This window comes from Lissotriton vulgaris, chromosome 6 (genome assembly GCF_964263255.1).
Source record: "Lissotriton vulgaris chromosome 6, aLisVul1.2, whole genome shotgun sequence".
Taxonomy (NCBI): domain Eukaryota; kingdom Metazoa; phylum Chordata; class Amphibia; order Caudata; family Salamandridae; genus Lissotriton; species Lissotriton vulgaris.
Window position 1 is genome coordinate 1,359,776,543 of NC_141694.1, and position 27,290 is coordinate 1,359,803,832.

The window sequence follows — 27,290 nt, forward strand, 5'->3', positions numbered from 1 at the left end:
TAGGCCTAAAAACCAGGGTGGTGACCAGAAAAAGGAATCAACCAAGCCTCAAGAGAAGGGTGGGGATAAATCCACAGAGAAGACTTCCCAAGGGCCCCAAAACTCCAACAAGGGTGGTGGGTCCCAGAACACTCCTTCTGAACAAAAGAAACCTTATTGCCATACCTGTAAACAGGTGGGCCATTACAAAAGTGATGCCAGTTGCCCTAAAAATGGTAATAAGGGAAATATGCCCCCAGGTAATACTCCTAAACCTCCTGTTACCACTAGTGGTAATCCCCCAGGTGGTGGGAGTGCCCCCAAGAATGTGGTGGGCATTACTTTGGGCAATCAGGAGGACTATGGCTTAGCCAGGTTCCCTGACCACACTCTTGTCTGTGAGACTGGCATGGGGTTTGCCAACTTCACTACTGGACCCCACATTTTGGGCAAGTATAGACAAGAAGTTCTAGTGAATGGTCAGAAAGTTGAGGCATTCAGAGACACAGGGGCCAGCCTCACCATGGTGAGTGACCATCTGGTCCCCTCTGCTCAACTGACCCCTGGTTTTACTTATCAGGTGACAGACATTCATGGAATGAAGAGAAGGCATCCCATGGCAGTAGTCAAGCTCAGCTGGGGTAATGTCACAGGGCCCATGAGAGTGGCAGTGACAGATAACCTACCTGTAGATTGCTTACTGGGAAATGACCTGGAACTCTCAGCATGGGCTGAGGTGGAACAAGAAACTCATTCCAGAATGATAGGCCTATCCAGACAGGTTAGTGGGGCAGTAATAGCTACAGCCCCAGTCCAAGCACCAGTCCTCCCTGAAAAGGTTGGAAGGGCAGTGGTAGCCACTGCCCAGGCTCAGACAGACTTTCCAGAACAGGATAGGAGGGCTGTGACAGTCACAGCCCAAACACAAACTGAGTGCCCTCCTGAAAAGGTTGGCAAGGTTGAAATGGTCTCAGCCTCTACTCAGACAGATAGTGAGGTTGTGAAGCCTGAAACAATGGATCACTCCACTCAAACAGAGAGCATTGAGGAGGAAGAAGAGTCTTCCCCCTCCCAGACACTAGGTGAGAGCCAGCCTCCTCAGGGAACTGACTCTACCCCTGTTGAAGGGACTGCCCCAGAGGTAGTCAGGCCTAGCCTGGCAGAGCCCCTGATGGCAGTGGACCCTTCACAGGTGGGACCCAGTCTGGAGCAGGTAACCTGCACCTCTCTACCCTGCCTCAGTCAGCCCAGGGCTGAAGAGACCAGGGAGGCCAGTGGTGGACCCCAAAGGGCCCCCTGTCCAAAAGAACCACTTAATCAGCAGATTAGGGTCACTGAAGCTGGTAAACCTAGCCAAGTGAAAATAAGTCAGACTCCTGAGGGATCCCCCTTAAAAGTAGTTAGGGAACTCCCACAGCTGGACACTGCTGGGCACAGCCAAACATGGGGCCTAAAAACCCCAGACCTGACCTGTCCCTCCAGTAAGCCAAACAGAGGGACTCAGCCTCCAGCTTTAGGTAGCCAGAGGCTGACCCTGAGAGCTCAGTGCATCTCAGCTAAAGAAAGAAAGGCACACATGGTGAGTGGTGATTGGAGGAAGTTGAGCCCAAAGGTAGAGGAGCCTCACTTCAGTACTCCATCCCAGCATCAGCCTTCTTCTTTCCCAAGACACACCAGAGACAGAGATTCCCTATGGTGGAGACCCTCAGATACCCTTAGGGTGAGGGGTTGCCTAGTGGACCATGACACAGGGGGAAACCAAGCCAGAGCTGGTACTTCCTTATATGGCCACTTAGGTAATAGAGGCTTACCTGGACAAGGATAGCCTTATCTCCTTTCGTTTGGGGGGGGGTTGTGTAGGAAGGTACCTCCTGACTATGGTTGCCCCCAACTTTTTGCCCTGTGTTTTAGCTGGTTTTGGACATAGTCGACCTGGGACCCTGCCAATCAGGACCCCAGGCCTACTGCTCTCTCTTTAAAATGGATTCCATGTACCCTAGGTGCATTTCCAATTGGTACTGGGCCACCCTATCAGACCCTGTCACTCAGGGCATGGGTGTACCCAGGGCTACCAGGGGCTGCAGCATGTATTATGCCACCCCTGGCTGGCCTCCTAAATTTGACACAACTGGCTGCATGACAGCTGGGGCAAAGTCGTGTAATCGCCCTTTGCTGTAGGTGTAGTATACCTATACCTAACCCTAAAATGGACACACAGATTCCTATCAGTCACTCCTATGGCAGGCCTTGACAATCCTGAAGGCAGAGTGCTTGGAATCGTGTGAGATGGTGCTCTGGCATGAGCTGAGCCTGTCTGCAGCTTGCGGAATCAAGTCCTAATAGCTGTTCCATGATATCGCATACCATATACTCTTAAGTGCATTATAATCCTCGCGGTTAAATGCTATCTTTGGTATTGCTTTATCAAAACATGTCGAGTAAGGTGTCATACGAATTGGAATACTAACCCCTCGCCAATTCTGGCGACGGGGTTAGCATTCCACCCTTCTAGAGGGACACGACATGTATGTAACTGTGAACCCCGGTTAAAGTTAACTGAAGCCTCAGCTCCACAAAATGGATGCTGCCACCACAGACACGAGTCTGACCCCCTGCAGCTGGGAGTCCTTCCAGTGAGGGGAGCCTGGACAAAGGGTTTCCTGTCAGGGGCGGTGCTAGCACCGTCCCAGACATGGTTTTGTGTATCCTGGGTAGGCAGGGCTTTACAGGAAGGTGACTGCTGAGTGGCACCCCGGTGCTCACTACGCATAGGCCGGTCTGAACCAGTTCCAGGGGCACACCAGCCCCTGGCCTGGGGAAGTCCGGCATGGCAGAGGGGTGTAACCACCCCCCACCTAGTCCCACCCATAGGCAGGACCTAGTCACCGGGTCAGCCCCCTTTTTTAGTATAAAGATGGGAGCGGGCCCCCTGTTAAAATTAGATCATCTTTGGAATCAAGATACCACTTTCTTCGAAAGGACTTCACGATTTCTTCTTCAAGATTCTCCCTTGTGGCTAAGGAGTAGTCACCCTGCATCCGCAGGCACCATCCTAAAGAACACTGCGGTCTGCTGCAAGTCCTTCATCACGAACCCGACGACCCAGCTCGACGAGACCCGGCTTCCCTGGCACCTCTGACCTCTACTCACCTCTACAGCCCAGCTGAGAACCGTGAGTGCGACGAGACCTCAAGGGACCGACGATCGCCAAGACTGCACGACATCTTTACTGCAAGCCCACCGTGTCCTCCACTGGTGAGTGCTTTGGGGTCCGAGAAGCCCCGACCCTGCGCAGCTCCAGCACCCAAGATCAGCCCCCCTGCATCTCCACGATCTGCGAGGGGCCCTTCTGCTGTTTGCTGTGCACCGCGTTGTTTGGCTACTAGCCGGCTGGCTTGTGGCCCTCTGAACGACGCCCAACGACTTCACGACTGCTGGTCTGGTTGCTCCAGGCTGGCCTTTGCTTCCTTCTTCAAGAGAGGCACCCCGGACCCTCCTGGTCCACTCCAGACGCCATTTTAGGTCCACCGCGTGGGCTTGAATTTGCCAAGGCTTTGTTGCCCAATCCTGGGTCCAGCGACGCCGACAGCTTCTCTCTTCGTGGGACAGCTCGATCCTCCATCCTGGTCGCCGACAACGCCTCCTGGTCCGTGAGATCTTCGAGTCAAGCGTCACCCACTCACCTAGTCGAGGTGGCTACCATCCGGTGCCCTCCTGGTGCCCACTGACTACTGGCTAGTAGTCTCGAACTTGGTCCCCTCTGCTTTCAGGTGTCATCTATCTTCAAGATCCAGGCTTGGATCCGACTGAACTTTCTTCACTGGTCACCGGCCAGCATCTTTTCTTCCGGCTCCTGGTCCGTCTACGAGGATTCCCGACGTCTTTTCAGACCTATGCAGCTGCAGCCCCTGGGCTAGGTAACTTCGGCATTTCGGTGCCCCAGCATAGCCTCACTATCCAAGGGTCAGAATCTACTTTCGTTTTCTCCCTACCAGGTCGGGTTCGCCCGAGAACACTAACTTTCTAATTCCTAGCTACCATAGACTTTTGTCCCGCATCTCGCGTGAGAGTGCACACACTGCACCCGAGTCCCCTAGGCCTCCTAGACATAATCTAACGATTCCCTAGTCAAGTCCTAGCGATTCCAAAAGCTATTAGTACTGTACTTACCTGCTAGGAATTTCGCATTCCACTTTCAGAGTATATGGTTTTCCGTGCCCCTCGGGCATTTGTATATACTGTGCTAACTTAAGTATTTTTGTAAGAGTTTTGGTTTGTGCTTAGTACCCTGTCCTCATAAAGAGTACAGGGCTGTTGTGATCTTTAAATAAATAACTGTTTATTTTCATAACACTTGTGTGGTGTCCTTTCACTTGGTATTCAAGGGGTATATGTGTGGTAAACAGCTGGCTTAACGCGCCCTCTCGAGTCTTTAGCCTTAGACTGCTCGTATCCACGCTACTAGGATAGCTGGTCTATAAGGTTGACTTACAACCAATCATCAATAAGGGTTGCTGGACTGATACATAGTGTTCACTAGAATAGTGAGCACTGCATATCAGGCCACCTTCTCACACTGTGGTTATTAACTATCCAAGTTTCCTAGTTTAACAGGGTTTTCCCGTAGTCCACCCGGAAGTGTCCGAAATCTACTACTTTATAACGTTTACATTCCCATTCAATCTCTTATGGTAACTCGCATGTGTGCTTAGACACTGCACACGCATCCTGTGGGACTCCTACTTCCTAACCTTTGGTTGTCCAGTGTTGCCCCAGCGATTCTCTAGGCCCTAGGCCTATTCACCTTTCCTGAAGTGGTTCTTATACCACTTACTTAGAATATGGTTCGTGAGGCCCCTAGGGCAGAATTGTATTTGTGCAACTTATAGTATGCTTATTGAGTAACTTGTGCTGTATCTTGAACTCTGACCTCATAAAGAGTGCAGAAGGGTTGTGTTAGTAATAAATATATATATATTTGATATATACCTTGTGTGGTGTCCTTTCATTTGATATTCAAGGGATTATTATTGGTCAAACAGCTGGCTTCACATGCTCTCTAAAGTTTTAGCCTAAGACTGCTTTGTCCATGCTACCACTAGGATAGCTGGTCTATAAGGTTGACTTTACAACCATCACCATAAGGGTTGTTTGGACTGATACAGGGTGCCCACTAGAATAGTGGACATCATATACCCGGCCAACTTCTCACAGTCAGCACGTTCCGCAAGTCCAAGAATGGGCTAGGCCCCCTTTGCCCTTCTTGGGAACCAGAAAGTCGTGGGAGTAGCAACCACACCCTACTTCTGGCCCAGGAACGCTCTTGATGGCCCCCTTGGCCAAGAGGGCCGTAACTTCCTCTCACAGAAGATTCAAGTGATCCCCCGACACGCGGTGGTACTGCGGTGGCATGGCTGGAGGGGTCGCCTCGAAGGGGAGGGAGTAGCCCCATCGGACGATCTGCAGCACCCACCTGTCCGACGTGACAGTGCGCCAGTGGAGGAGGTGATGGCGAACCCTGCCCCCCCACTGGCATCACGTGGGCCTGAAAGCTCGGACTAGGAGGGCTTTGAGGCGGATGCTGCGGGGGTGGATGCGGACTGGCCTTGCCATTGTCCCCGGGCACCGCCACGGCGGTTACCATATCCGCCACCACGCTGGATGTTAGTCTGCGGCCCGTGGCTGGCAGGACGTGAGGGAGGTTGGGGGGGGGGGGGGGGGGGGGGGGGGGGGGCTTCCTTGGCCAGAAAAGGAGCGAAAGGCAGCAGTTTGCTAGCGCGGGGCCGACAGGCCCAAGGACTTGGCCGTAGTCCTGGAGTCCTTAAAGCGCTAAAGCGCACTGTCTGCCTTGTCGCCAAAGAGGCGACGGCCATCAAACGCCATGTCCATAAGGTTGTTTTGGACATCAGCCGAATAGTTGGCGGACCTCAGCCAGGCGTGGCCACGAATCGCCACCGTCGTTGCCATCGCCCTACCTAGTGAGTCCGTTGTATCCAGTCCACACCGGATGGAATACCGTGCTGCATTTCGACCCTCTGCAAGGGTTTGGGCGAGTTTAGTCCGGGCCTTCTCCGGACATTGTGGCAGCACGTCCACGACCGTGTCCCACAGAGTAGGAATAACACCCCAAGAGGCACGCGGTGTTAACTGACCGCAACCCCAAACTCAGTGAGGGGAATATCTTCTTACCATACTGTTCGTACCACTTGGATTCCCGATCGGGGGGAGCCGTCGGGAATGCGGTCTGGGAGTTAGAGGCCTGTATGACCAGGCTCTCGGGAGTGGGGTGGGTGGACAGGAAGCAAGGGTCGCCCAGAGCCGGGCAGTGGTGTCTGGCCACCTTCCTATCTACAGGGGGACCTGTAGCGGGCCTGGACCAAGTGCCCAGAAGAACGTCAGACAAGGCCTCATTAAACGGCAACAGAGGATCCGAAGAGCTTGCTTGCGGTTTAAGAACCCCAGTGAGGAGGTTAGTCCTCACAGCCGCGACGGTGAGTTCAAGGGATTAGGCCTTGGCCGCCTGCGTCAACACCACACTATAGGCAGCCCTCTCCTCCGTAGCAGGAGTCGCAGTCTTCCTCCTTGCGCTCCAGTGAAAGGCAAAAATTACCAACATGATGTAGGTCGGTGCAGAGGAACTTGGTGCGCCGCCGAGGAGAGAATTGGAATGGGATTCGCTCCATCAGAGAAAGGGTGGACCGACGCAGCAAGGCCCGAGTACCGCCCGTAATGATTCTGACAGAAGATAGAGGGTTTTCGGTTGGATTCGATAGCCGACGAACCGAGAAAAGCCTACGAGAACAAAACAATCAAGGGTAGAGTGAATTGCTTACTGAGGGGAACTCGCAGAACGGTTTCAAACCGGAGCGCAGTAATACACGTCCGAACCTGATGGCAGAAAAAAAAACAATCTAACAATAATATCTATGCCCATGCGCACTATCACCGAAAGGGACGAGTCACCTTACCCCGTGACTGGAAAGACTTTATTGAAGAAAAACGATTTGCAAACATCCGGACCCAACACTGGATGGCAGGAGTATGCAAAGCATGTGTATCTACAGCACACATGCCTCAAACATTTGTATCTGTTGTGAGTGATGCTAGCACCAGCTCACACAGGCTGCAATGACAGGACTGTAGTCATAGTTTGAGTGGTCTTTCATGGGTGGCACAATACATGTTGCATCCCATGGGAGACCCCTGGTGTACCTATGCCCTTGGTACCTTAGCACCATCTACATGGTGTTAGAAAGTTACACCAGTACCTAATTATTAAGGTACCAAAAGTACTTACCAAGTCAAATTTAGTGAGAGAGTCAGGTGACAGGGGTCTTAATTTGCAGGCTCCAAGTCAAAACTAGTCAGAAAAACAGAATGACACCAGCAAAATTGGTGGTGGCCATGAAAGCGGATCCTACTTTCCTACACTATTGCTCGATGAAAAATCTTCTGGATCCAGTCTGACGCCAGGGAAATTCTAAGGTAAGGAATCTGTGACTAGAGGTTACTATCAGGTTGCTCTTTTTGAGTCCAGAAGGTAAAGTCACGCCTCTTCTTCGGAGGGATGTGGCCCAGTGTAAAAAGTAGGCAGAGTGATGGACTGGCCTAAGTGAAAGGGATTGACAATTTTCAGAAGAAAGGAAGCTCTAGCGCGATGAAGCAGCTTACTGGTTTAGGTACGAAGGCTTGGATGACATTGCCTAAAGTTCACTGACCCTCCCGGCAGCTGTTATTGCCACGAGGAAGGCCGCCTAGATGGTAAGGAACCAGAGAGGACAGATGTGCAAGGGCTCAAAAGGGATCCCACAGGGCATGGGAGCAACAACCCAAAAGGCTCCCATGTTCACAAAACGCAATTTTAGGGTGGTGGAAGGAAACATTTTCTTTACTAAGGTATCCAGTGTAGGAGAGTATTCCTTTTGGCATGGTTATACCCCACTTTTTGCCTGACTCTGATGCATCCTTGACTGAATGTGCACTGGGTTCCTGCTTCTCGGGTTCCCAATAGCTGTGTTCATTTCCAAAACTTTACTTTTGTTTACACAATTGGCACACCTCGGGTCCACATATTAGACCCCTTGGATCCATCCCTGGATCCAAGGGGCTGACTGGAGCCAAGTGTGGATCCGCCAGCGGAAAACCAGTGAGGGCTCCTCCTAAACCATTGGGGCCCAAAGGCGTGGCAGCGGGAACAGGCCACCCACATATGAGGTGCATGGCCTCACAGAACTCTTGGAATTGAGTGGGGTTGCTTCGGCTCCTGTAAACTCAGGGAGGCGTGGAGCCAGTCCAGGAGCAGGCTCAACAGTGGAGTCAGGTTTCGAATGACAATGCTCCCTTGTCTTGTCGGAGGACTTCAATAGACAGGGGAGGGGGTGGAGTTGAAGACTTCTTTAACTTCTAACTCTTCTTGCATTTGTGGGACTTACCCGGAGATGTCTTGGAGTGTGACAAGGATCTTGGGTATCACGACCGATCCCAGGACCTTCCTCTCAACCGGTATCAAGTCCGTCAAGAAGTAGCACGTCGGACGGCAAGGCGCTTCAGGGAGCACTCTCTCAAGGCCTTTGGGTGCATGGTGCGGCAGTCGGCACAGGTCATCGCATCATGGACGTGCTCGAGGCACCAGAGGCAATCTAAGTGCTAGGCTGTCACAGAAATCTGACAGTGACAGAAGCCGCAGGGCTATAAGCCAGCCTTCCTAGTTGACATCCTGCTGCACTAGGAGAAAATTCTAAAAAGACTTCGACAGAAAGTTGAAAAAGGGTCAGTGAAAAGTTGACTGAGGGTAGCTCTCTCCAGACCTGCGCTGACTGGCACAGAAAGAAAAGTAATGAAATCTGTGCGCTGGAGTGGCACCCTATAGAGGCACGCGCACATCACTTCTGGCACGGATGACGCCGTGCAGACTCGAATGACACTTCCTACAGGTGAGCAAGGGTACTACTCACAAAAAACGAACCGATCCAGTCTGATGTCTGGGGATAATTCTGAGGTAAGGAATCTGCAACTAGAAGTCTCTATCGGATCAACATGGTGCTCCCTAGTGACGCGTGGGAGCAATGCTATGAAAAGTTTGAGATCCAGTCAGCAACATGGGGAATATTCTAAAGGTGAGGAATCGGCAATAAAACATATCCATCAGAAGCTAACAACATTAACAGTGTATCAGAAATCCAGTAAAAATCACATGCTAGTTCCCCTCTGCACAAATATTAAGGAAACCCAGTATGGGAATGCCAACCATGAACGTAGTTGGTGGAGATGTAGCTGTAATTGTAAATACAGTGAAACAAGTTCAACCTGTTTTTGCTGCATTACTGCAACTTTCTATTCAAGTTGTATTGTTTACTAACTTGATATGTTGTATTTGTCATCTCTTTGACCCCTCTGCTTGTCAAGAATTAGGCCATGTGTATTTAATTAAAAATATTTTAAAAAATGTATTTAAAAAACAAATAAACTGGGAAACCAATCATCAAATTGAGAACTAAAATAGAAATCCCATTATGCCGCTCCTTAAGCATCATATTCCTCCTTGTAGAGTCAAGCCAAGAAAAACTTAATTTGGCCATTAAGGCCATAAAAAATAGGCAGCACCCAATACATACAAATCCTGTTAAGATATACAGTGTAAACATTTTAACATAAAGAACAAGTTACTTACCTGCGGTAACGCTTTTTCTGGTCGATACAGTATCTGCCTGTGGATTCCTCACCTTGTGAATATCCCCTTGCGTCAGCAACATTCGGAAATTATTTTCGTAGTTTCGCGCCGGCGCGGACTTGGACGCCATAGAGACACGGCATCGCACGCGACTCCGCTGACGTCACAGACGCCCATAATAGGACCACGCCGGCGTGATGACATCAGTTCCGCTCTTTTTTCCGTGCCTTCGAGGCACACGGACGGACCAATGACAGTAGAAACATACATAGTATACACAGTACACGAAAGTCAAGGTAGCACACACACAGTGTTAAGCAAATGTAAGAAAACATTCGAAATGACACATTTTCTTTAACCATAAAACAAATACAATACAGTTTCTCTGGTATAGAAGAGTGGACAACGGGGAGGCGGGTGGGTCAGTGAGGAATCCACAGGCAGATACTGTATGTACCAGAAAAAGCGTTACCGAAGGTAAGTAACTTATTCTTCTGATAGATACATCTGCCAGTGGATTCCTCACCTTGTGAATAGAGTCCCGCAGCAGTCCCCACTCCCGGAGGCGGGTGTCCACTCTCCTATACCAGAAAATCCTGGAGGACAGAGTGCGCAAAGTGGCCGTCCTTCCTCACCTCCGTATCCAAGCAGTAATGCTTCGCGAAAGTGTGGAGGGAGGACCAAGTTGCGGCCCTACAAATATCCTCTACAGGAACACCTCTAGACAATGCAGAGGTTGACGACTTGGCTCTTGTAGAATGAGCCCTTATACCCTCTGGAGGCTCCTTACCGGCCAAAGAGTAGCAGATCTTTATACAGAGGATGATCCATCTTGAAAGAGTTCTTTTATGAACCGCTCTTCCTTTTTTGCAGCCAGCAAATCCAATGAAGAGTTGGTCATCCACTCGACAGTCTTTAGTTCTGTCCAGGTAAAAGCTCACCGCCCACGGTGTAATCTCTCCTCCTCCTTGGAAGGGTGTGGTGGAGGATAAAAGGTAGGGAGGGTAATGGATTGTCCTAGGTGGAAGGGAATCACCACCTTAGGGAGAAAAGCAGCCCTGGTCTTAAGAACCATTCGTTCAGCATAAATGGTCAAGAATGGGGGCTTGGAACTAAGAGCTTGAAGCTCACTTACCTTCCTTGCCGAGGTAATTGCAACGCAGAAGACTGTCTTAAAAGTCAAAAGCCTCATAGGACACTTGTGTAAGGGCTCAAAGGGAGCACCCATCAAGTATGTTAAAACAAGATTTAAGTCCCATTGAGGTACAATAAAGGGAATAGGAGGGAATTTATTTGTGAGACCCTTCAAAAATCTTAAGACTACAGGAGATTTTAAAAGGGACGGCTGGTCTGGCAAACATAGAAAAGCCGACAAGGCTGAGAGATAACCCTTGACTGTGGCAACAGCAAGCCCTTGATGGGCCAGAGAGAGAGCAAATTGGAGAATATCAGTGGGCTTTCATAGGGTCTACAGACTTCTCTCCAAACCAGGTGACAAATTTGGACCATCTGTAGGAATAAATGGATTTAGTGGAGTAACGCCTAGCAGATAAAATGACATCCACCACATCGTGTGGAAGAGAAAAGGAATTCAGGTTGCCCCGTTCAATCTCCAGGCTTGAAGGTGTAATGTCTGGAGGTGGGGGTGTAGAACCTGCCTCTCCATCTGAGAGAGGAGGTCTGCCCTGAGAGGGAGATGGAGCGGCGAGGGAGATGGAGCGGCGAGGGAGATGGAGCGGCGGGTGAGAGGAGAGGTGGGGAAGATCTGTGTACCACACCCTTCTTGACCAATCCGGGGCGACCAATATGACTTGGGCCCGGTCTTGGCGAATCTTCCTCAGAACCCAAGGAATCAAAGGTATGGGGGGAAACGCGTAAAGGAGTTGTCTTCCCCAACTCAACAGAAACGCGTCCCCCAAGGCTCCTTGCATCGGATACTGGAGACTGCAAAAAGACGGGCAGTGAGCATTCTCGTGTGTGGCGAACAGGTCCACCCGTGGAGTTCCCCACATCTGAAAGATGTCGTGAACTACCTCCGGATGGAGCCTCCACTCGTGGTCGGCGGAGAATTGCCGACTGAGAGTGTCTGCACGAACGTTCAGAACTCCGGCCAGATGATTTGCAATCAGACAAATCTGATGGTTCTGAATCCAGGACCAGAGCCGCAGAGCCGCAGAGCCTCCCTGCTGAGACACTGCGACCCCACTCCTCCCTAATTGTTGATGTACCACATAGCGGTCGTGTTGTCTGTCAGGACTTGGACTGACCGACCACGAATGGAAGGGAGGAAGGCCTTGAGTGCCAAACGTATCGCCCGCAATTCCAGAAGGTTGCTATGAAGCAACCTTTCCTCTGAAGGCCAAAGACCTTTGAGACCTCCAGGTCCCACAGGTGAGCACCCCACCCTAGTGTGGATGCATCCGTTATTACTGTGGCCACCGGAGGAGGCAGATGAAGAGGCTTCCCTTGAGACAGGTTGCCTTCCACGCCCCACCAAAACAGATCCGCTGCAGCTTCTCTGGAAATCCTCACTGACTCCCTGAGATATCCGTTGTGTTGATACCACTGCCTGCGGAGGCACCACTGGAGTGCCCTCATGGGCCAGCGTGCATGGTTGACCAACAGAATGCATGAAGCCATCAGAACGAGCAGGCGAAGGACCTTCAGGACTGGAATGACCACTCCATTGAAAAATAAAGGAATCATTTCCTGAATGTCACGAATCCTTTGAGGAGGAGGGAATGGACGACATACAGTTGTTTCCAGTACAGCACCTATGAACAAGATGCGCTGGGAGGGCACCAGGTGAGACTTGGGTACATTTATCGAAAAACCCAACCTGTAACCCAACTGGGTTGTCTCTTGCAGATGCTGGAGCACTCTCTCCGACGACTCCGCTTTGATTAGCCAGTCGTCCAAATAGGGGAAACTGGAATCCCCAACCTTCTGAGATGTGCTGCCACCACCGCCATCACCTTGGTGAAGACTCGAGGCGCAGTAGTAATTCCAAAAGGAAGGACCGCAAACTGATAGTGTTGCGACCCCACCGTTAAACGGAGATACTTCCTGTGCGACTTCAGGATTGTGATGTGAAAATACGCATCCTGTAAGTCGAGCGGCACAATCCAGTCTTCTTCCAGCAGCGCTTGAAGAACCTGAGCAAGGGTGAGCATCTTGAATTTCTCTTGTTTCAGATAGAGATTCAAGATCCTGAGATCCAGGATTGGACGAAGTCTGCCATCCTTCTTAGGAATCAGGAAATACCGGGAGTAGCATCCCTGACCACTTTCCTGCTCTGGGACCACCTCTATCGCACCCTTTCTTAATGGAGTCTGCACTTCCTCCTGTAGAAGCAACAGATGTTCCTCCATGCAAAAACCTTGGCAAGGAGGGTAATTGGGAGGGAATTCCCGAAAGGGAAGGGCATACCCATTTTCTACGAGATTGAGAACCCAAAGATCTGATGTAACCGATTCCCAATCCCGTAGAAAGTGGGTAAGCCGACCCCCCACCGGACCCGCATGATCCCGAATGGCGGATCTAGGGCTGCTTTTCTGAGGCTGGGGGGTTGGAGGAGGTGGAGGAGGAAGAGGCTTGACGTCCACGAGGACGAGCTCTTTGCTTTCCCTTGTAGGATCTGTACAAGGGATTCTGCTGCTGCTGTTGCTGCTGCTGCTGCTGCTGACCGTGTCGGTAATTCCGAAAGGAAGAGCGTCCAAAACCTCTGAACTTCCTGGCCGAAGAACCTCTGATCTGGAGACCTAAAGATTTAGCAGTAGCTCTACTTTAAATCTCTCCAAGGCTGTATCAGCTTTCTTTCCAAAGAGACCAGATCCATCAAACGGCAGATCCAGCAAGGCCGCCTGAACATCTGCCGAAAAGTCTGAAGATTTCAGCCAAGCCGAACTCCTAGTGGCAACCGCGTGCCCATGATACGCGCCACCGAGTCTGCAGTGTCCAGACCACTCTGTATCACTTGACGTGCCGCAGCCTGTGCATCTGTTAATACCTCCTCAAAATCCTTTCTGTTGGCATCAGGGAGCTTAGGAGCTAAAGTACGCATAGTATCCATAAGGGCATGCACATACCTCCCCAATAGGCAAGTGGCATTAGTTGACTTCAACGCCATACTTGCAGAGGAGAAGGTCTTTTTAGCCACCTGATCCTGTTTCTTTGCCTCTTTATCACCGGGCACTTGAGGAAAGGCACTCACATTCTTTTTGGAACAGGCTGCTTGAATGACTAGATTCTCAGGTGATGGATGAGATGTCAGAAAAGCAGGGTCTTCAGGTGCAACCCTGTACCTTCTAGCCACACTCTTAGATACTGCAGGAGCTGACAGTGTTTTTTTCCACACCTCCATAATAGGTTCCTTTAAGGCATTATTAAACGGAAGCAATGGTTCCATCACAGAGCTAGATGAATGCAAACCTTCTGTTAGAAAATTGGACTTAAACTCCACCGTTGGCAAAGTCAATTGCAGAAGTTCTGCCGCCTTCCTCATCACTACATGATAGGGCTGGACGTCCTTTGAAGGTGCATCTGAGCCTGAAGGCAACTCCCACTCTGGAGAGAAATCCAAGCTACCAGCGTCAGCCAGATCCTCAAAACAGTCCTCCTCCAGTTCACCTTCCTCCATATCAGGATGTGATTCTATATACCTTTGCTCTTCCAAAAGGCGTTGTGCCTCCCTTCTGGACCTCTCCTTTACACGCTTCGCAGTCGGATCTACCAACGACTCCAACGGAGTCGGGATCGACGCCGGTATCGAATTCGATGGCCCAGTGGGATGCTCTCAAGGTCGATCTGGAACGGCCGACGCCGGAACTGGCGTCGACGACCACGGCGGAGCCGGGAATTGCCAATGCGTCGTCGGAGCCGGCATATAGGGCATGAATGGAGCAGGATGATGGGAGTGAGGGACTCCTAAATTGAAGGCCAGAGGACCCATGGGACCCGAAGGTGCGCCAGAGGGGTACCATGCGCTTGTTAAAAACGCTGATGGGTCCTGGCCTGGGGTTGGGAAGGGTGGCTGAAAACCCTCAGGCTGATCTTGTGGAAGGTTCGGAGTCGGCTCTTCGACAGGCGCAGAATCCACATCCACATGAACTTCTTCCTCATCCCGGGCCGGAGACGGCGCCAGAGACGGATTCGAAGACGGAGCCGGCGACTGAACCTGCGACTCCGCAGGTGAGGCCTCACCTTCATGATCCGCGACTTCGTGTGACCACCTTCGAACGTACCTTCTTCGGCGACCTCGACCTCGAGCCAGACTCCTTACCGGAGTGACGTCTGGACTCTTGCCTCTTCTTCTTATGTCTCCTTCTCGACTTCGATGCATGGTCTGAAGGGGACTTCTAAGTCGACTCCTCTCGAGATCTGGATCTTGACTTCGATCTTGACCTCGCCCTACGAGAGCGAGACCTCGAAGATTTCCCCTTGCCAGCCTTCAGCTTCACTACCAGGAGTTTGGTCTCTCTTTCTCTGAGGGTCTTCGGGTTCATCTGCCGACAAGATGAACATCCATCCACATCGTGATCAGAGCTCAAACACGAGATGCAGTCCTCGTGCGGGTCCGTTATGGACATCATCTTCCTGCACTCCCTGCAGGGCTTGAAGCCGGTCTTTTTTGTCGACATTGCGAAGAGACAAGAAACAAAGGAGCAAAAAACAAATATTAAGGCAACAAAGTCACCAGTTGGCTACTGAGATTCCCGAAACCATTAGCGTCGACGATGCGGAAAAAAGGAAACTGATGTCAACTGGGCCTATTATGGGCGTCGGTGACGTCAGTGGAGTCGCGTGCGATGCCGTGTCTCTATGACATCGACGTCCAAGTCCACGTCCGCGCGAAGCTACGAAAGAATTTCCGAATGTTGCGGACGCAAGGGGATATTCACAAGGTGGTATCTATCAGAAAAATGACTCTCAACACGCACAACTCATTGTTGCATATATTTCCTGATGCACAAGTTACTACTTGTGTAACGATATATCTGTAAGAGACATTAGTTAGTGATAGATTCCTTACCTTTGAATATCCCCAGGCGTCAGACTGGATCCGGAAATTTTTGCGTAGCAGTACCCTTGCGCGTCGGTAGGCGTCGTCTGCGGCTCCGTGTCCGTGGTCGGCGCCGTGATGATGTCGTCGGAGTACTTGGACGCCGCCTCCGCATGCTGACGTCAGTTCTTAGACACAGCTTTTCCGCCCCAGAAACGCAGAGCTATGCTAAAAACCAACACTGGTGCCTTGAAACTAGGGCCCTGAAAGGGAATGACCTTAACTCTAGATATCGGTTCGCAGAACGGGGAGGATGGGTGGGTCGGTAAGGAATCTATCACTAACTAATGTCTCTTACAGATATATCGTTACACAAGTAGTAACTTGTGCATCTGAAAGAGACACGTTAGTGATAGATTCCTTACCTTAGAATAGATACCCCAGCAATACCAACCCCGGTGGTGGGTCTGCGAACCAATAATCACACCAGAAAGTCCTGGAGGACGGAACGGCCAAAGAAGCCATCCCTCCGGACTTGGCTGGAGCCTCTCTTCCTCTCTCTCGAGGGATACGGAGGCGGAAAGAAGGTGGGCAAGGTGATGGATTGCCCGATGTGGAAGGCTGTGACTACCTTGGGCAGGAAAGAGGCCTTGTCCGCAACACAAACTTGTCCGGATGGACCGAAAGGAAAGGAGGTTTACAGGATAGCGCCTGGAGCTCACTCACTCTCCTGGCAGAGGTGATGGCTACCAGGAAGGCAGTCTTCAAAGTAAGAAGGCGAAGAGGACAGTTGTGAAGTGGCTCGAAGGGAGCGCACATCAGAAAAGTAAGAACCAAGTTCAAGTCCCACTGAGGCATCACAAAGGGAACAGGAGGGAACGTATGTGTGATGACTTTCAGGAATCGATTAACAATAGGGGACTTGAACAAAGAAGGTTGATCAGGCAGCCTCAAAAAGGCTGAAAGAGCAGAAAGGTAGCCCTTGATAGTGCCCAGAGCACTATCAAGGGCTACTTCTTTCTCTTGCCCTGCTGGGCAAGAGAAAGAAGAAAGAGAAGAACCTCAGAAAGAGGGGCAGAGAGAGGATCCACAGCCTTTGCTGTGCACCATGCCACAAATCTGTTCCACCTGCAGGTGTATCCGGACTTTGTGGAGGGACGCCTGGCTGCCAGAATGATGTTACAGACTTCAGGAGGCAAGTCAAATGGCCTCAACTGTAGCCGCTCAATCTCCAAGCATGGAGGTGGAGACTGGACAGGTTCAGGTGGAGGACCGTCCCCTGCTGCTGCGACACAAGGTCCTCCCAAAGAGGCAGACGGACCGGGGGATTGACTGACATACTGAGTAGCTCGGGATACCAGTACCTTCGTGCCCCGTCTGAAGACACAAGGATGACTTGTGCCTGGTCGCGCCTGATCTTCTTCAGCACTCTGGGCAGAAGTGGTATAGGCGGAAAGCATACAACAGACCGCAACTCCACTCGCGATGAAAAGCGTCTCCGAGAGGGCGCTGCCTTGGAAATTCCAACGTGCAGAACTGATGACATTGCGCATTCTCTTCAGTGGCGAATAGATCTAACCAAGGCTCTCCCAACTGCTGAAAGAGGCCTTGCGCCAAGTCCAAGTTCAGACGCCATTCGTGATCCATCATGCACCCGCGGCTGAGTTCGTCCGCCCTGGCGTTCAGAGAGCCTGCCAGGTGCTGAACCACCAGGGTCACACCCTGATGTTCCAGCCACTGCCAAAGGCGCAGAGCCTCCTGGCAGAGGGTCCACGACCCCACCCCGCCCTGTTTATTGCAGTACCACATGGCGGTGGTGTTGTCCATGAACACCTGCACTACACACCCTCGGACAGAGGGGAGGAATGCCTTCAGTGCTAGACGAATCGCCCACAGCTCCAAAAGGTTGATATGGAGCCGGGACTCCGCCGGAGAACAGAGGCCTCTGATCTCCGCCTCTCCCATGTGGCCTCCCCAGCCCTGGAGGGACACGTCCGTCACAACTACGTGCTCCGGTTGGGGAAGAGAGAGAGATCTGCCGCTGACCCAATCGCGGTCCGTGAGCCACCACTGCAGCTGTCTCGCAGTGCCTTCTGAGATCAGGACATGGTCGGACAGGTTGCCCTGATGCTGGGCCCACTGAAACTTCAGGTCCCACCGAAGAGCCCGCATCCGGCAACGGGCGTGATGCACCATAAGGATGCAGGAAGCCATCAGCTCCAGTAGCCGCAACGTCAACCTGACCGAAACTCGGGATAAAGGCTGAAAGATTGGAATCAGAGCCTGTATATCCCGAACCCGCTGTTCGGGTGGGTAAACCCGAAACTGCGCCGAGTCGAGAACCACTCCGATGAAAAGGAGCTTCTGAGAGGGGCACAGGTGCGACTTCGGCACATTGATGGAGAACCCCAGCTGGTGCAAGAGGTCTGCCGTCGTCTGGAGGTGGCCGACGACTGTCTGGGGGGAGCCCGACTTCAACAACCAGTCGTCGAGGTAGGAGAAGACTGAAACCCCTAACCTGCGCAGATGAGCTGCGACCACCGCCATCACCTTCATGAACACCCGTGGGGCGCTTGTAAGGCCGAAGGCGAGCACGGTAAACTGAAATTGCTCGTGGCCTACCGTGAACCGCACGTAACGCCGGTGGGCCGGCAGTGCGGGGATGTGGAAATAAGGGTCCTGCAAGTCCAACGCTACCATCCAGTCTCCTTGGTCCAGGGCAGCTAAGACCTGAGCCAGAGTCAGCATCTTGAACTTTTCCTTCCGGAGGAAGCCGTTGACGTTCCGTAGGTCCAAGATAGGGCGTAGGCCCCATTTGCCCTTCTTGGGTACCAGAAAGTAGTGGGAGTAGCAACTGTAGGAAGATGGATATCTGACTATGGTTGCCCCCAACTTTTTGCCTGGTGTTTTGCTGGTTTTTCGACTTAGTTGACCTGGGGCCCTGCTATTCAGGACTCCAGGCCCACTGCTCTCTCTGTAAAATGGATTCCATGTACTCTAGGTACATATCTAATTGGATACTGAGTCACCTTATCAGCCCCTGTACAGTGTACCTTAGGTACCCAGGGCATAGGTGCACCCAGGGCCTACCAGGGGCTGCAGCATGTATTATGCCACCCCTGGCTGGCCATCCAAATCTGACACAACTGGCTGATCAATCAGCTGGGGCAAGGTGGTGTAATCACCCTTTGCTTTAGATATAGTATCCCTATATCTAACCCTAAGATGGACACATAACCTCCTATCAGTCACTCCTATGGCAGGCCTTATCAATCCTGAAGGCAGAGTGCTTAGAATTATGTGAGATGGTTCTCTAGCATGAGCTGAGCCTGTCTGCAGCTTTCGGAACCAAGTCCTTTAGCTGTTTCCATGATAACCCTATACCATATACTCTTAAGTGCATTATAATCCTCGCGGTTATTGCTAACTTTGGTATAGCATTATCAAAACATGTCGAGTAAGGTGCCAATTCTAGCAACGGGGGTAGCATTCCACCCTTCTAGAGGGACCCGACATGTATGTAACTGTGAACCCCGGTTAAAGTTAACTCGAGCCTCAGCATCACAAAATGGATGCTGCCACCACAGACACAAGTCTGACCTCCTGCTGCTGGGAGTCGGAAAACCAGCAAAACACCAGGCAAAAAGTTGTGGGCAACCATAGTCAGGTATCCACCTTCCTACAAGGATGCTAACAATTACTAAGTCCTGAAAAATACACTGATTGATGGGTTTGGCTTAACAACTGAATAGTACAGGTTGATGTCCAGAGACAGCCAGAAAACTCAGTCTCAGGATTCGACTGATTTTGTTGATTGTGCCACTAAGGTTTTGGAAGGCTGGCTACTGGGATTTAAGGTTACTGACTTCACAGGATTGTATAATCTTATTATGAGAGAGAACGTCTTAAATAATTGTCAGAACTAGTTATTACACCAGCACCTGGTAGACTCTGATCTGACCTCTCCACAAGAATTGGGTAAGAGGGCAGACAAATGGGTCAGAACCAGGATTAGGCCTAAGAACCAAGGTGTTGACCAAAAGAAGGAATCAACCAAGCCTCAAGAGAAGGGTGGGAATAAATCTACAGATCAAACCACAGGGCCCCACAAATCCTCAGAAGGGGGTGGGTCCAAGAATCCTTCCAATACCCAGAAGAAACCTTATTGCCATACCTGCAAACAGGTAGTCTTTGGAAAATTGACAGCAGTTGCTCAAGGGCCAACAACAATAAGGAGAACATACCCCCAAGTAACACTCCAAGCCTCCTGTTACTACTAGTAGTAATCCCCCAGGTGGTGGGAGTGCCCCCAAGAATTTGGGTGGATTTACTTTGGGATTTGTGGGGACTCTGGCCTAACCAGGTCCCCTGACTTAGATACTCTTGTCTGTGAGACTGGCATGGGGTTTGCCAACTTCACAGCTTGTCCCAACACTTTGCACACGTACAGACAGGAGCCCCTCATCAATGGTCTAAAAGTTGAAGCCTATAGAGGCACAGGGGCTAGCATCACCATGGTGACTGAGAGCCAAGTCCCCTCAAGGCAACTTATACCTGGAGCCACAAACCAGGTGACCAACATTGATGGAGTGCAGAGAGATCATCCCATGGCAGTGGTCAATCTCAGTTGGGGAGGTGTCACTGGTCCCAAGAGAGTGGCGGTGTCATCAAACTTGCCTGTAGATTGCCTACTGGGGAATGATTTAGAGATCTCAGCCTGGGCTGAGGTAGAGCAAGAAATCCATTTTAAAATGGTAAACCCCCATGGTAAGGTTAGTGGGGCAGTGATAGCCACAGCCCCAGTCCAAGATGTCCTCCCTGAACAGGTCAGGAGGGCTGTGCTCGTCACAGCCCAATCTCAGACAGATTCCCTCCCTGAACAGGTTGGCAAGGCTGTGATGGTAACAGCCCATACCCAAACTGAGTTCCTTCCTGAAAAGGTTGGCGGAGTTGTGATGGCCACAGCTCAAACTCAGACAGATAATAGTGTTGTGAAGCCTGAAACTATGGATCACTCCACTCAAACAGAGAGCCTTGGGTGAGGTAACACGAGCATTTCGGTGCTCAAGGGTAGCTTGACTCTCCTAGTGTCCAGTTCCACAGTCGTTTTTGTCTTACCTAGTCAGGATTGTCCGTACTCACCTTTTTCTTGAACTGTACTGTCCATAGACACTGTTACGCATCTCGCGTGTGAGTTCACACTCTGCACACGCGTTCCGAGGGCCTTCTATTACCTACCTAGAGTTAGTGCAGCGATCTTACAGCCTCTGGACAGCTCCATTCCTTTTATCGACTTTCACATTACACTTACTTAGTTATATGGTTTGTCGTGCCCCTAGGGCACCAATGTAATTTGTGCAACTTAAACGTATTTTTCCTAAGAGATTGTCATGTGCTTAGCCCTCTGACCTCAGAAAGAGTTCAGAGGTGTATGTTAGTTAATAAATATCTTGTTTATTTTCATAAGAACCTGTGTGGTGTCCTTTTACTTGGTATTCAAGGGGTTATATGTGGTAAAACAGCTGGCTTCACATGCCAAAAGAGTTTAGCCTAAGACTGCTTTGTCCATGCTACCATTAGGATAGCTGGTCTATAAGGTTGACTTACAACCAATCACCATAAGGGTTGTTTGGACTGATACAAGGTGATCACTAGAACTAGTGAGCATCATATATCAGGCCAACTTCTCACAGCAACCACGTCCTACTTCTGGCCCAGGAACGCGCTCGATGGCCCCCTTGGCCAAGAGGGCCGAAACTTCCTCCTTCAGAAGCCGCAAATGATCCCCCCGATACGCGGTGGTGTTGCAGTGGCATGGCTTGAGGGGTCGTCTCGCAAGGGAAGGGAGTAGCCCCTTCGGACGATCTGCAGCACCCACCTCTCCGAAGTGACAGTGCGCCAGTGAGAGTGGTGATGGCGAACCCTGCCCCCCACTGGCATCACGTGGGCCGAAAAGCACGGACTAGGATGGTTTAGAGGCGGATGATGCGGGGGAGGGTGTGGACTGTCCTCGCCGTTGTCCCTGACCGCATCCACGGCGATTTCCACGGCCGCCACCGCGCTAGATGTTAGTCTGCGGTGTATGGCTGGCAGCACGCGTGGAGGCGCCCCTTCCTTGGCCACTAAAGGAGCGAATGGCACCTGTTTGCTGGCGCGGGCCGAGAGGCCTAAGGACTTGGCCGTAGCCCTGGAGTCCTTTAAGTGCTCAAGCGCATGGTCTGCCTTGTCGCCAAAAATACGACGGCCATCAAACGGCATGTTCATCAGTGTGTTTTGGACATCGGCCGAAAAGTTGGCGGACCTCAACCAGGCGTGGCGTCTAATCGCCACCGTCGTTGCCATCGCTCTACCTAGTGAGTCGGTGGTATCCAGCCCACACCGGATAGAATATTTGGCTGCATCCCGGCCCTCCACAAGGGCTTGGCCGAGTTTGGCCCGTACCTCCAACAGACACTCTGGCAGCACTTCCGCAACCGAAGGCACCGGCGACGTCGGGGCCGTGGGGCCCTGCGGCGCCGGGCCCTGCGGCGCCGTTGGGGCCGAAGCACTCGACGGAGTCGGGGCCTAAGCCCCCAACCCGATAGGGGCCCCAGACGGGTCCACTGGGCCCGAAGGCGCCGCAGTGCCCGTCGGAGGAGAGAGGGACCTCATGACCATGAGGAAGCGCTCGATCTCCTCCGGCGCCGCATCTCGCCCAGGGACCAGAGGGTGTGGAGCTGGACGCGGCGCCCGCGAGACCGACGGAGCCGCGTGGGCGGGGCCACCTGAACCCCTGGCCGCGTCGCGCGAGCGTCGGGGGGGAGTCAGAAGAGCGATGACGCCTCTTCGACTTCTTGTGTTTCTTACCGGACGACGACTTCGACCTGGAGGAGTGGTGCCGACTCTCGGAGCTGTGGTGGCTCCGACCCCGCGACCTGTCCCTCGACCTCCCGTGGGACCGGGACCTCTCGCGGCGCGGGGCCGACTGGCGGAGTTCGAGTCGCTTGCGGGACCGCTCCCGCCTGGCTTTCGAAGACAGGGCCCGGCAGTCGGGGCAGGTCTTGTCGTCGTTGTCGACGCCGAGACAGAGTAGACACTGACGGTGAGGATCCGTGACTGACATTGTGCGGTCGCAATCCTCGCAGTGCTTAAATCCAGGCATCCCTATGGCACCAATCGGAGTCGTTCGACTTCGAAAAGACGATCAAAATGATCCAAAAAGTTAGTCAAAAAGTGACTAGAAGTACTGCTTTTTCCAGATCTGCGCTCGCTGGCACGGAAAAAAGAAGAACTGACGTCAGCACGCGGAGGCGGCGTCTAAGTACTCCGACGACGTCATCACGGCGCCCACGACGACGGACGCGGAACCGCAGACGACGCCTACAGACGCGCAAGGGTACTGCTACGCAAAAATTTCCGGATCCAGTCTGACGCCCGGGGATATTCTAAGGTAAGGAATCCATCACTAACGTGTCTCTTTCAGATCTTAATAGCAGCACATAACAGTACCAGTGAGTCAAAATGGCACGTACTTTGACAAAAATAGGACATCATCATTCCCAGATAAACGCATTTGGCAATCTTTCCTTGAAGTAAAAGTTACTTATCTTCGGTAACGCTATATCTGGTAGAGATACAGTCTAGCAGCAGATTCCTTAACTTTGAATTCTCGCCAGACTGGATCCGGACATTTTTCAGCAGTACCTCTGCACAATGCAGATTATAAGACTTTTATGATGCATTTGACCCTTTTTGGTCATCAGGTTTTCTTGGCCCTTTTGGGGACAGGGGTTAATGTCGGTCTTCTGACCGATGGATCTTCGGGGGTTTTCAACACTTTTCCTTCAAGGGCAGAATCTTTCTGACATACAAGGTTGTTTTTTATTAATATGATCTGTGACAGTGATCATAGATTCTATTAAGCATCAAGCTCTTGCTCTGCTGTTCCTACATACATATGGTAGGATTTAGTTTTGACAGGCTAGTTCTCTTTGAGAACTTTGTAGGATTAGTTTGCAGGCCCTCCTCCAGTGTGGTATAGCTATGGTATCTAATTCAAAGTTAAGGAATCTGCGGCTAGATGTAAAAGTTATCTCCCTACTGTAACGCTATATCTGGTACAGACACAGTCTAGCCACAGATTCCTTAACACCCTGCCCATCCTCCATGCTCTGCGAATGACTCTGAGGTAAAAGTTATACGCTTTCAGTACTGGGCTTAAATACCAGAGATAACTATCTTAATCTATGGTGAGGCTAAACAACCAGTTTGGCCTGGCCACTTAGTTTTTGTTTAGATGTTGCAACACCAACCATTTCCAAGTGTGTGTGGTTGGTAGAGTGGGGGTGAGTTTTCTATTTCACTCTGGATGACCCACTAGTGAGTGCTCCAGGATCGTCAAAAATAGTTGGCGTGGCCTGCCTACCCATAGGTGAGGAAGAGAATGGTGCCCAGAAGAACAAGCTCTCCGCACATCTGCACTAGCCCTGGTGGACCTGAGCGGGAACCGGAACACTGTTCACCACAAGTAGGCATCCCGTGTGGCAAACCCCAACAGCGTCTGCAACAGCAATGGGCCACATTGGGACAGGGGCAGCAAAGTGATGCAGCATGATGAGAGGTAGGTAAATGGGACAGACAAGCTCAACTTGCTCAAATTAAAAGCAATTAAAGCATAAAAATAGCAAAATTATCGCTATTTTAAAAGTAACAGCCACTGCAACCTTACCGCTCCATGCTGCACGGCCGCTCCAGCATCGGGTAAAATAGGTGGTTTATGGTCTGTTCCCTCATATGAGGGTTATTCACCAGGGCAGAAGGTGTCATGTAACACTGTTTCACATTGATTTTATTGGATGTTTCAAAGATTTTTGATCTTTTTTGGCACACTGTTTCCAAAACTAGTTTCTGTAGTGGCTCTGCGTTCTGGCGCAGAAGGTTCACAGAAGAAACTGACGTCCGCGCGCCGGAGAGGGCTTATTTGGCTCCACTGACATCATATCCGGAGACAACATCACAGTGGAGCTGTACAACAAAGTCCCCCGGCGTGCAGAGATACTGCTGAAAGGTTTCTGGATCCAGTCTGGAGCCTGGGGAGAATTCAAAATCTGCTGCTAGATGTCTCTATCAGATGCACTCTTTCAGTACAGTAATCCTTAAAGAAATATTATCACCAACCACAAGTAATTTACAACACACGCTCATAAAACTTTCCTTCTAAGTTCAAATCCACCACTCAGAGAGCATGTACAATTTTATAAGCACTAAACAAATAGCATTTATCATTCCTCTGTGTGTTAAATTCACTTCATGCAGAGTTGAGCTTTCAGTGAGAAATGTTTTCACCTCTGCAATATTCAGTGTAACGAAGATAAACTTAATTGCTTGTCAACAAATGAAAATACAAAAAAAAGGTTGTCTAGGAAACATTTCCCAATACTAAAAGTTAGTTTTCTGATACCTGATTAATGTATCGAACCAAAAATACATTTTTTTTCCAATTCTTTTCTTTTTCTCAATTTAATATTTCCATGAATAATATTCCCTTTTAGCAACGAAAATAAAAAACTCTTGAAAAAGACACTGAAAACAATCAGTTAAAATGTTAATGATGATAGGCAATTGCAATAAGAAAATGTTCAATTCAGAGCAACAGAGACTGCAATGGCTTACAAATGAGCACACATATTAAGCAGATTCCACTCACCACCTGTTGTTTTTGTAAGCATGGGGATTAACTATGTCTCTGATAAAGCTATAGTAGTGCCCACCATCTGCTGTTCCAGTATGAACTGTCACACCTATCAAATCATATTCGTAGCTCTCGGTTTCGTTTAACTGTACTCCATTTTTCTTAAATCCTGGAATGATACATACAACATTTTCAGGCAAGTATATCTACAAAAAAGTTATTTCAAAGTAACATGATAAATATATGTTCTTCATTGAACAGCTGTCTATGCTGGATGCCACACTAAAACAAGGCGTGTTGTGGAGAAAAAGGTTACCTACCAAAAATAACGGCCCCAATTAGTGTAGTATCTATTAATAGATTTATTCAGCTTACTATATACAATGTATTTCAATTGCGATATTTCAAATTATCTTATTGGCTAACTTTAGCCCTAATAAGCGTTTACAGTCATAAAGGTGTGATAATTGGTATAGAACACTGCTCATCTGTTTCTTCAAAACCAAGAAGCACTGGAAGTAGGGATGTAAGGGGTGCTGCATCACCCTCAAATATCCCTGAAGGAGTTCAGATGGAGTGCATTTTTAGGGTAGTATGTCATTTTAACTGGTGACACCCTTGCTGGGATAGAGGTGAAAGAAGGACAGTATTTTAGAGGTTTTCAAATGCATACATAAAGACAGGTGTGTGCTGGCTTTCTAAAGAAAAGATAAAATATCTCAAAATGTATACCAGTAGTGTAGAAGGAACAGCCAAAGCACTTAAGTCAGGTAATGTCGATGTTGAGTGCCACCACTTTGAAAACTGTTCCAGCACCATTGCCGATACGACGCCTGGTAAAAATGTACGGTTGTGCTTTAGGCCAAAGGTAAACTTTTGCAATATGTAAAGTACCATTGCATCACAACGATGAGCAAGTTACTTAACTTCAGTAATGCCATATCTAGCCGCAGATTCCTTACATTCTTCCTGTTCTAAAAACTGATTTCATAGGATCACTATTCTATGGGCCTTAGAAATGCAGACCAATGTGTCAGCATTTTTTATGGCTTCGTCCTTCTGGTGTGGAAAGATGCAAAAAGAAACAGAGCGCTGGGGTGGCGCCTTTATAGGCATCGCGTGTCACTACCGGTGCAGACACGGAGCCAAACAGCACGACCTACCGGCAAGAGTGGTACTGCTCGAAAATATACAAATCCAGTCTGATGGCTAGGACATATTATAAGGTTAGGAATCTGCAGCTAGATAGAGTCTCTAACAGATAGTCTCTCTGCCAGATAAGGCGTTACTGAACGTAAGTAACTTGTTAATCTGACAGAGGCTCTAACCGCAGATTCCTTACCTTAGAAAAGATATCAAAGCAGTACCTCCCGAGAGGTGGGTCTTCGACACAGTTTAAAACAAACAGTACTGCAGGACCGAACAGGCAAAGACCTGACTAACCAGAGAGTAATGTTTGTTGAATGAGTGCAAAGATACCCATGTTGCTGCCTGACCGATGTCCAGGATAGGGACTACGCAAGCTTACACAGTGGTTGCAGCCTTGGCTCTAGTATAATGAGCATGCAAGCCCTCAAGGGGATGCTTTTGACCATTGCGTAGCGGATCTTTCTGCAGAGAACTATTCATTGTGAGATGGTATTTTTCTGCACGGCCTTCCCTTTCTTAGTCCAGACATGCTCTACATAAACTTGATCGTCCACCTGGAACTCTTTTGTGCGATCTAGATTCTTTTCGGGTCGAGGCGATAAAGTCTCTTCTTTTCTTTACAAGGGTATGGCAGAGAAAAGAAGGTAGGCAATGAGATGTTTTGACGTATGTGAGAAGTTGTCAGAGTCTTCGGGAGAAAGAAAGCATAGGTCTTGATGACCACTTGTCTGGGTAAAAGGTGGTATTTGTAGTGTGCACAGAAGAAAAGGTTACTTACCTTCGGTAACGCCTTATCTGGTAGAGACTCAATCTAAACACAG

General features: G+C 50.2%; 1 protein-coding gene across 2 annotated transcripts in view; it reads right to left on the reverse strand.

Moving 5' to 3' along the window:
* Window positions 1–27,290, reverse strand: part of USP34 (ubiquitin specific peptidase 34) — a 2,709,276-nt gene that overhangs the window by 938,405 nt on the left and 1,743,581 nt on the right. For both annotated transcript variants that reach the window (XM_086927486.1, XM_086927485.1), the window contains exon 49: window positions 25,336–25,489. In XM_086927486.1, the coding sequence (XP_086783612.1) occupies window positions 25,336–25,489 (154 nt within the window). The remainder of the gene's footprint in view (window positions 1–25,335; window positions 25,490–27,290) is intronic.